The 11009-nt window shown below is 50.2% G+C and overlaps 1 protein-coding gene across 1 annotated transcript in view; it reads right to left on the bottom strand.

The window, feature by feature from the left end:
- The window catches only part of ANKRD35 (ankyrin repeat domain 35), a 16388-nt gene extending 8353 nt beyond the window's left edge, over window positions 1-8035 (bottom strand). The window contains exons 1-3 of the mRNA XM_059674765.1: window positions 7776-8035; window positions 1006-1136; window positions 1-55 (exon numbers count right to left, since the gene is read on the bottom strand). The exon at window positions 1-55 is cut by the window's left edge and continues 1 nt beyond it. Of these exons, the coding sequence (XP_059530748.1) occupies window positions 1-55; window positions 1006-1136; window positions 7776-7814 (225 nt within the window). The 5' untranslated portion in view covers window positions 7815-8035. The remainder of the gene's footprint in view (window positions 56-1005; window positions 1137-7775) is intronic.
- Window positions 8036-11009: the final 2974 nt, after the last annotated feature.

The following is an 11009-nucleotide window of genomic DNA, read 5'->3' on the forward strand; positions in this document are numbered from 1 at the left end:
TGCAAGCAGGATAGTCAGACATTCTGTCAGGCCCTTGGAGGCTGCCAGATGAAAGCTGCAGAAGGATGAAGGGACCAGGGGATGAGGAATGGGAGAATCTTCGTAATCTTAATAATCACTGCCTGCTACACCAAGGCCAATCCCAAGAGCAGAGAGGGAAACTCCCCTGGCCCAACTTACTGAGAAAGAGAGGGCTCTAAGGCAGTGATGGCAAACCTTTTGAGCTCGGCGTGTCAGCATTTTGAAAAACCCTAACTTAACTCTAGTGCCGTGTCACATATAGAAATTTTTTGATATTTGCAACCATGGTAAAACAAATATTTATATTTTTGATATTTATTTTATATATATAAATGCCATTTAACAGAAAAATCAACCAAAAAAATGAGTTTGCGTGTCACCTCTGACACACGTGACATAGGTTCGCCATCACTGCTCTATGGCCTACTGTCATGAGTGAGAGGACGCTGGAAGCAGATATAGAAATAAGAGCTACGGGTCCCAAGCAATGTCAGACTATGGCAGGGCGTCCAGGCCCCTTCCCAGACTGGCCGTGTCACAGGAAGTGTCAGCCAGACCAGAGCAGAGGGCTGGACAGGGGAAGCCGACTTGGGCAGAGACGAGAAGCAATGTCCCTCTTGTCCTACTCACTCCTCTTAGCCGTGTGACTCTCGTAGCTACCACTTCATGCTGAACTTTCCAAGCACACCCCCCCTCCTCTCTGTGCAATGCAGAAATACTCGATTTACTGTATGGGTCCGTTTCCTGTTTGTTTCGTGGGCTTTATGTCCTCTTTGGTCAGTTTCGTAAGCTGGGTTGTGAGGTGGATGGAGCTCATAGACAGTATCTTCTTCCCTCACTTTGTGCCGCACTTGATAGGTAGCAAAGACTTATTAGGACAAAAAGGGCCCTGAAGTTGTAGGTGTTCCCTGTTCTCTGACATATTGGGGTTGGAGTTTTCAAAGGGAATCACATGACAAAGGTGGGTCCCGGGGACAGACTTACGGGGACTGGCCGTTGGCGTCTAGCTTGGTGGGTCGGGAAGACTTCCTGGAGGCCAGGGCGGCCACGCGCCCCACGTCCCCCCGCTGCACGGCCTCCAGCAGCTTCTGGTCACGGCGGTTCCATCTCTCCACCTGGTGCAGAGCCACAGATTGTGGTTTAGGTGAGGGTGGAGTGGAGAAAGGAAGGAGACTGCCCTAGCCAGTTTGCTAAGTGGTTAGAGCAGGGGGTCCTCAAACTTTTTAAACTGTCCCTCAGACCGCTGGAGGGCCGGACTATAGTTAAAAAAAAAACTATGAACAAATTCTATGCACACTGCACACATCTTATTTTGAAGTAAAAAAACAAAACGGGAACAAATACAATATTTGTATTTGCATGTGGCCCGCGGACCTTAGTTTGAGGACCCCTGGTTTAGAGCGTCGGCCTGTCGACCAAAGGGTCCTGGGTTCAGGTTCCGGTCAAGGGCACATACCTTGGTTGCAGGCTCCTCCCCCAACCGGGCCCTAGTCGGGGCTCGTGCAGGAGGCAACCAATCCATGTGTTTCTCTCACATTGATGTTTCTCTCTGTCTTTCCCTCTCTCTTCCAATCTCCCTAAAATCAATGGGAAAGTATCCTCGGCTGAGGATGAACAGAAAGGAAGGAGATGGTTGGGAAGATGCCGAGCCAGGGGAAAGGAACATCCCTGAGGGCCTTTCAGTGTCCCAATCAGCCTAGATCACATGGTCCTCGTTAGGTGAGCAGTTACATATCACCAGTTCATATGCCACCAAGCACCTCTTCTGGTTATTGCCAGCCCTGGATCAGAAGGTGCTTGGACTACTGAATTAAAAATCGTTTTGAGCCCTAGCTGGTTTGGCTCAGTGGATAGAGCGTCAGCCTGCAGACTGAAGGGTCCCAGGTTCGATTCCGGTCAAGGGCATGTACCTTGGTTGCGGGCACATCCCCAGTAGGGAGTGTGCAGGAGGCAGCTGGTCGATGTTTCTAACTCTCTATTCCTCTCCCTTCCTCTCTGTAAAAAATCAATAAAGTATATTTTTTAAAAATCGTTTTGAGTGCCGGATGCAGAGCATTTCAGATGCCTTTTTAACCATCATTATGATTATCCTTTGGGTGCACAGCCTCAGACTCCCTTCCCTTTTGCTCTTGGGGTTTTGCTGGAGCAAACGGAACCAGCTGACCACTCCTGATTGGGCTCACATTGCCTCTCAGCTTCCCACGCTGCTCTGCTTTTTGTCTTCAGATATTTGGGGAATCAAGGCATCTAACGTCAGGTCACAGCCCTGAGCCCCACTATCTACCCATCGGCATTGGGCCCCAAAACTGGGAGGAGAAGCACAGGGTTTCGGTTTTCCCATCTCATATCTCTGCCCATTACCTACTTGCTCTTCCCTTTCAGGGCAACCACCGCCAAAAGGCAAATACAGGTCTCTCCTAGGTTTGAGGAGGCAGCACAGGCCTCTCGCCTACCCCTCCCTCCCCACCTTCCCCTGCTTCTGACAGGGAGCAGCTGTCCCAGATAAGGCCACACCTGGGCATGCATTGTTCCATTATTTCAGCGTGACTTTCTCCAGGTGATGGGGTAATTACAATAATTGAAGTATCACAGGGTGTGAGAGAGAGAGCTGGGTAAAACCATCCAGGGCTAAAGGCACAGGAAAGCCTGGTTTGGCCCAGAGAAGGGGATGCAAAGACCCGTGGACGGTGAGAAGGGCCGCAGGGGGTCTTTGTCAGCAGGCCTGAGTTTGGGGTCTGGCTCAGCTGTGTGACTGACCTGGAGTAAGCCTTTTCACACCTCTCACCTGTCTCCTCCTCTGTCATGTGTGGAAAAGAAAGACTGCCTCGTCGTGCTGTGAGCAGTGAATGAACTAATGTGTATAAAATCTCTTTTGTAAACTGAAGAGCTACACAAGTGCATCCTTATAACAAAACAGGAAGTGCCAGGCTTTGCTGGTGGCACATTGCATTTTATGAGGTATAATCTCAACAAGGAAGAGGCTATGGGAGGAGGTGGAAAAATATAGGGCCAATGGAAGCCAAATGACTCATTTTCAGATACTGTTTACATGGCTAGGGCACATTATCCATCAACAACAGGACAGATTTTAAATGCCCCAACCATAAAATGACCCAGGGGAGAGGGTTTAGGGGTAAGACGCCAGGACACACTTGTAAATCCTCAGAGGCCTTTATGCTATTTCACTTGATGCTATTTCAACCAGCCCCTCAACCTCCCTGGAAAGTGGTTAGGGCTGATATTATTTTATCTGTGTGACAGAAGACGGGACCAAAGCCCACTGAGGTCAAATAACTGCAGACACACCACAACAGGGCAGGAACGCTGAGATTAGAACCGAGGCCCCCTGCTGCCCAATGCCAGTTCTCACCACCAGACCACACTCCTACCCAGAGATGGGAGACATTTTACCTATTTCCAAATAAGCAGCCTAAGACTGCCTCAGGGCAGGGCCACCCACTCTCAGACGCTACCTTTCTGCACAAAGAGTCTCCAAGCAGGTTCATTCTCCAAGGACAAAATAAGCAAAACGATTGCTCCACATACCAACAGACTGAGGTGTAAGAACACCTTATTCAACGTCTCTTGGGTGCTGGGTCACCCTCAGAACAAGCAGAGAGCTAGCACGACGCCTCCAGCACAGCCACTGCGGTCAGCTGACCTCAGTGTGAAGTCCTCCGTTTAAAATCCCGATTCTAACACTTCCTATCCTTGTGAATTTAGGCATGTGAAAACTTCTCTGAACATCAGTTTCTAAATGACATAAAGCACCTAGCACTGACTGGCACATAGTAGGTGCACAATAAATGTTTGTTGAAGCCCCATTCTTTCTAGCCTTTTGGGGTTATGGATGAAAGGGGCCACATGCTAACCTGACAAGGTCAGGGAAGGCCTGCATGGCAGTCTTGCAAATTCAGAGACCTAAAGTAACCACAAAGGATGGTCTGAAATGAAACTTTAACTAAAAGCAGTTATGGTGGGTAATTACATCGTAGCCGGTATCTTCACTGACAAGGTCAACCTTTACCTTAACTGAGCCCATCTGTCTTTTTGCATCTATGATAACATACCCCTGAAATGTCTGGGTAACTTGTAACTTCCCTTTTTCTGGATCCCTTGGGGCACAACCTAATTAATGTGCTTGGGCTCCAGGACAGACACCACAAATTCCTTCATTGTTATGTTAATTGTTCCTGCACCCACCTAAGTATGTGTCAATCATTTTACTTTTTATCCAATCCCAGGCGTTTCCCTGCTTTGCTTTCTCCCGCCTCTCTAGTCTATCACCAATGAATTTCATGTAACCCACCTACATCCCTTTCCTTTGATTTCAATGTATAAATACAGATGTAAACAGCCGTTCTCCGGAACATTCTCTCAATTCATTGAGGTTCTGCTTCCGGGCATATGTCGACAGTCTGGCTCAAATAAACTCACAAAAATTCTTTACAGGTTTCAATATTTTTTTTTACGTTAATGGGGGCAAATTTGGAGTTCCTGGGCTCAGAATTCTCTGTACAGGGGAGTGGAAGGAAGAGATCTTGCTCATATCAGCCGATGCTCAACAGCTAGGCTGTCTAGATGATAACAGTGTTTCCTAGCAAAGTAGACACTTTTCTTTGCAGCTAGACAGTTCTGAACCCACTGGATTTACTTCCTACAATCTGGTTATACGAAGAAGAATTTAGAATAGGTGGAAATTCTTCATGGCCAAAGTTCTGCGGAGCAGGGTGGAGAAAGGCAGAGATATGCTTCTAAATTCCAAGGTCTAGTCCATTGCTCACCCAGCACCTTGGAAAAGAGGTCCTGGATTACCATCACAGCCTCAAGGGAGCAATTACCAAATTAATCAGCAGATTCAAATACAAGAATAAGCGTTGTATTTCTGTAGTTAAGATTAGGGGGCCTTTGTAAAAGTAATTGCAACTTCTTATCTCTGGCTGTGTGCCCGTAAGCTTCCCACCAAGACACAGCACACCAACAGCAGAGGAAGAGTGGCCACCGGAACCAGGAGCTGACTCTCAATTTTTAAAATGCAACTGACATTTCTCTAAACTGATTCAGTCCCAACTGTTTAAAGCTATTTTCTGGCCTACTTCCTGCAAAGGCAGAGTAAGCTAATATGTAAGACACCCTCCTCAAAAGCTTCCTTTACTTGACTAAAATAAGATTATAACAGCTGATTTTTGTCTGTTTGCTCAATTTCCTATATTCTGGATAACTTAGATTAGTTTTAAAATGATAAGGCCCCAGCCTGTGTGGCTCAGTTGCTTGAGCGTCATCCCATGCACCCAGAGGTCGCTGGGGGTTCGATTCCCATTTGGGGCTCCATTCCCAGTAGGGGGTGTGCAGGAAGGCAGCTAATGATGCTCTCACATCAATGTTTCTCTCTTTCCCTGTCCCTCCCTCCTTCCCTCTTTAAAAAAATCAAGCCCTAGCCATTTTGGCTCAGTGGATAGAGTGTCAGCCTGGGCACTGAAGGGTCCCAGGTTCAATTCCAGTCAAGGGCATGTATCTTGGTTGCAGGTTCAGTTCCCAGTAAGGGGCATGCAGGAGGCAGCCGATCAATGATTCTGTCTCATCATTAATGTTTCTCTCTCCCTTCTCCCTTCCTCTCTGAAATAAATAAAAAAATATTTTTAAAAAATCTTAAAGAAAAAGAAGAAAAGATGATCAGTGATTTTTCAGTCCTTATCTCCATTTGAGAGTGAAGGGCTCTGGCCCTGGACCCACAGGTGGGGTGCGGATGGGCAGGGCCAATCCAGTGTGACTGGGAAGCCAGGCTTTAGGAGTGGCCAGGGAGGTTGTCACACTATTTTATTTCTCTGACAAACGGGTCCAGAGTGGTTAGCGACGTGGGGAGTGGAGGAATTTATCTTAAGAGGTATGAGGAAATTTATGAGGAAACAATTTGCCACTGAAACTGGCCTATTACCAAGCGTTCAGCGATCCTATCCCGACTGAGGAAAGAGTTTTCTCCCAGACAGTTCCAAATCCACCCAATTTACTGCCTATAACCTTGTGATGCGAAGGAGAGCTTAGCATGGGCAGAGATCCTCCCTGGCCTAAACTTTGTGGAGCTGGATGAAGGACCGAGGAATCCTTCCAAATTCCAACGTGCAGCCCGTAGCTCACCCAGCATCTTGGAAAGGAGGCACTGGCCAGGGATTGGAAATCAGGTAGAATGAAGTCGTGTCCCCGTTCCGAGGCACATGCAGACTCCACAGACCTGAAAGGGGGGGCACCGTGGAGGACTTTCAGTAACTAGGGAAGCGTCCATGTGATTAGGAAAACCATTATGAGTTAGCACAGAGTCTGGGTAGCCTCCGTTCCCGGTACCCATAATAGTCATTCAGTGAATGCCTTTTGATTGGTTGATCAATGTGTAGAAACAAAGTGGATAAGCAAATATAAGTGGGACAAGGACAGGCCTCAACAGAGTTCCTGCTGTTGCCTCATAGCTCGCTTCCAGGCTCCTGTGGCCTGCCCATGCCGGGCGCGCTCAACATTTCTCACGTTGGCTCAGAATGACATCACTAAGTCAGGCTGCGCCAAGCAGTATCATACAGGTCGTTGGCATCCTCAGTACAGAATTCCAATCTCCACAGAAAATGTTGTCCCCAGGTTGGGGGTCTCTCGGGAAGAGATCTTCAGAGAAGAAAGGAAACTCTTCCTAAGCCACCACCTTCTGTAATCTTCCTTGTGTTTTGTTCTGGGAGAACACGGGGAGTAGAGTGGCTTCTGCTGGGAACTCTGAGTGAGTCCACTCTCTTCTCACCGCCACCTCCCCCCGACTCAGTCAAAGGAAGCAGGACAAGCCCTCACCAACTGGGTGAAGGTGTAGAGTGAAGGAAGATTCTGGGGAGAAGCAGGCGGAAGGCCCTGACTGGCCCAAGAACCAGTCTGATGACCAGACACTGCAGTGACCGGGTCAGGGTGAATTCTGCAGGCCACTTCCCCGCATCTGTGTGGAGGAGCCGGGCACGGTGCCTTCTCTGGCAGAGCCGGCGAGGCTGGCCAGACTGTAAGATTAACCCACAGAGAGCAGGCAGGTCAGGCAAAGGGGGGAACAGTGGGGTTCAACAACCATGGGGCAGAGAGGGGCAGAAGCTGAAGGGAGAACAGGAGAAGGCTGCTGGTGGGGAGCACCCATTAGAAAGAGGCGTGGAGTGATGTCTGAGAGCCTGCGGTAATGGGGAGAGGATGGGCGTGGAAGAGGCACGGGTGCAAGGATGGAGACGAGTCCTTGAAGAAGGGCTGGGGAAGGCACGGGGCTGGAGTACTTGCTGGGCTGAGAGAAAGCAGCAAGAATAGGACCATAGGGGAGGGGAGGGTTGTGAGGACAGCACAGGACTGGACTTGGGCGACAGAATGGAACTTAGGGCTGAGCTGGGGCTGGGGACAGGACAGAAGCTTGAGGATGGTTCAGAACCGAGAGACTGAGCCGAAGTAGAGGACAGGCCTTCGGGAGGGTAAAGGGCTGCAGGAAGCATGCTAGAAGCTGGGATTGTAGGTGACAGGAGGACAAGCAAGGGCCAAGGGGAAGCACCTTGGGGAGGTCAGAGGTTAGCAGAGGCTGGGGACAGGGTCTTGAGGGAGGCAGGAATGGCGAGCTGCATTGCAGGAAGGAAGATCTGGAAAGACCGATAAAGGGAAAAGGCAAATGGTGCCCCGGGGTGGGACACAGGACTCCTGTCACCACAGGGCTCGGACCCTAGCCCCGTTCCCATACTCCCAGACATTTTGGTACCTACCGCCACCTGTGAGCTGGAGCAGGAGAAGAAGCGCTTCATGGCCGCAGCCAGGGCCAGGGCCACGGGGGGACGGGGACGCGCGGAGCAAGGGGCCACAGGATCCCGAACCCACCGAACTCAGTCGCGGCTGTGCCGGGGCAAGCTGTCAAAAGCAGAGCCGTCCCGCCCCCAGGGCCGCCGCGCTCAATCAGAGACCAGACCCGCGGGCTGCGCTGAAAACTCCGCCCCTGGCCCTGCCCGCTCCGCCGCAGCGGAGGCAAAAAGCCTGCAGTCTTGGGCGGCGACCTGGGCTCGGTCTCAACCCCCGCCCTCCAAACCGAACCCGCCCTCCAAACCGAACCCGCCCCAGCTCCGACCGGTTAACCGTAGACAGAACCGCGCGGGCTGGGCTAAAACTCCTCCCCGGCCCCGCCCCGCCGCAGGTCCAGGAGGAAGCTCCGCCCCAAGCCCCGCCCTCTCCACAACCGCCCTGCCCTAGCACCACCCAAAGCCCCGCCCCCCGCAGGTCCAGGAGGAAGCTCCGCCCCAAGCCCCGCCCTCTCCACAACCGCCCCGCCCTAGCACCACCCAAAGCCCCGCCCCCCGCAGGTCCAGGAGGAAGCTCCGCCTCAAGCCCCGCCCCCTCCACAACCGCCCCGCCCTAGCACCACCCAAAGCCCCGCCCCGCCCCCGAGCGCCGCAGGAGGCGGGCAGTCTCCGCTTCTCCCCTGCGCTCTGCCTGTATCATTGTCGCATTAACCTCATCCAGAAACCTCTGCCTCCCCCCCGCCCCGATTCCCCCGGCCAAAACCAGGCGCAGGGAGGATCCGAAAGAACAGTTTGGAAATGGGAGGAGCCTGTAGTGTGGATGGAGCAGGGCTCGCCGCAACCTGGGGAACATAACTTGAGGAGAAGGGGCTCGGGTTTAACCTCCTATAAAGCACCTGTAAGTTAGGAAAGGGCAGAGGGAGAGGAGAGAATTTCTGTTTTAAGCATACGCCACCCTCCTCCGCATTCTTCAGGAAAAAAAATCTGCTTTTTAAATTCAAACTCAGCAACTCTGGCTCGAACAGTCAGTCCCAGCCAACTGGTCTACCCTGCGGCCGAGCTAGCCCCCCAACCCTAACAGAGCCTAAAGGTCACAGCGCGAAGTCTTCTCGTGGCTGAGAAGGCTCCCAGGAGCTGCACCCTGCCTTCTCCAGCCTCATCTCCCGCTGCTTTCACAGCGCAGTGCTCAGGGGGTTCTAATCACCACAGTTTCCTCCCGGCTGGGGGTTCCTCCTCCCTCTGCCTCCTCTCACACTTGGTGGTCCCTCAAGCTAATTTTTTTTCTGTAAAGTTTTCCCTTATAACCCTGCCACCACCACTCCCTAAACACACACACACCGTGCCGAACTGTGTGAGACGCAATTCTAATTGTGCTATGTCATGTAGCAACCACCTCTCAGTATTTGTATTTGTTTACATATCTGTTTTCCTATTAGACTGGGTTCTTTGACGGTAGCAGTTGTATTTTGTATTATTCTCATTGCCTGGCGCACATTAGGTGCTTCATGTCTGATGAGAGTATGAAAGAATGAAGAAATAAAGGCACAACAAGAAGAAGAAAAGAAGGAACATGTATGTCTGGAGAGAGCCTGTTGTTTCTACAGTTGTTTCTCAAACTTGCTCTGCTCCAAAGGAAGAGGTAACAGGCTTATTGAAGAATAGAGCCCCAGTGCGCCAAATTTGTGCACAGGTAGGGTCTCTAGCGGCTGCCAGCTGCCCACTGGGGCCTCCCTTCCCTGGCTACTGGCTGCTGCTGGGGCATTCCTTCATTCCATGCCGTCCCCTGGTGGTCAGTGCACGTCATAGCAAGTGATCGAACTCCTGGTTGGTCGAACTCCTGAGGGGACACTTTGCATATTAGGCTTTTATATCTATAGAAGATAGGATAGAGTTAGGGAAAGTCCCATTCTGGAACTGAGAGATAGAGAGGGATCTCTAGATGGATAAGAATACCAAAAGTGCTCTTTTAATCGTATGGAAAAAGAAATCAGATGAGCTTGGCTTGTGTGGCTCAGTGGTTGAGCATCAACCCATGTACCAAGAGGTCACTGGTTTGATTCCCCATCAGGGCACATTCCTAGGTTTTGGGCTTGATCCCAAGTAGGGGTTGTGCAGGGGGCAGCCAAGAGATGATGTTTCTTTCTCTTTCACTGATGTTTCTCTCTATTCCTCTTCCTTCCTCTCTCTCTAAAAAAATCAATAAAAACATATATTTTAAAAAAAGAATTAGATGAATCAGTCCTCAAGGAAATCCAGAAATCCATCTCCCTTTGGGGGTTGGCTGAGATTAAAAAGGGAAAGTCTGGCCGTAACCGGTTTGGCTCAGTGGATAGCCTCTATCCGATAGAGCATAGGCCTGTGGACTCAAGGGTCCCAGATTCAATTCTGGGCAAGGGCATGTACCTTGGTTGCGGTCACATCCCCAGAAGGGGGTGTGCAGGAGGCAGCTGATTGATGTTTCTCTCTCATCAATGTTTCTAACTCTCTATCCCTCTTCCTTCCTCTCTGTAAAAAGTCAATAAAATTTAAAAAAGGGGGGGAAATCTGTCATAACCATGGCCTCCGTCCCAGCCCCATAAACCGTATGTTCCATAAAGTCTGATTAAGCTGTTGCCTATAGGAAGTACATTGATGGCCCCCGTGGACTCCTAATGCCACAAAATAACTCACCAGCTTGCCACAGAATAGTTGTCCCTGCCTGGTAGGCCAGACACCACCATTCTCAGGTCAGGTAACAGAGGCAGGGACGGTCTCTAGGCCATTGCTGAGGTGCAAATGTCTCTTGAGGGTTAGACAAGAACTTAAGGTATCTAAGGAAATAAAATAGATTTGATTTCTACCATTACAACCTAAGTTAATTAGCTATGTATCACCTTCATGGGCATGAGGGCTTATTTCAAAGGGGATGAGGTGCAGGGTAAGAATTAGTAGGAGGAGACAATAGCATACAGAAGAAACAGATCTTCAGGGTCTGGCCTGGCGCTTTAAAACACCTCTCGTTCTATCTTCACAACACATGGTAGGGTAGGTTATTTAATAACAAAATATTTTTATAACAATAGTGACATTTATGAAGACTTAGCATATGCTCACTTAAATTATCTCATTTAGGCATCACAACCCTAGTAAGTTTAAAGATAAGAAAGCCAAGACTTGCCCTAACCTGTTTGGCTCAGTGGATAGAGCATCGGCCTGCGGACTCAAGGG

Source organism: Myotis daubentonii, chromosome 18 (genome assembly GCF_963259705.1).
Source record: "Myotis daubentonii chromosome 18, mMyoDau2.1, whole genome shotgun sequence".
In the NCBI taxonomy this organism is placed as follows: Eukaryota; Metazoa; Chordata; class Mammalia; order Chiroptera; family Vespertilionidae; genus Myotis; species Myotis daubentonii.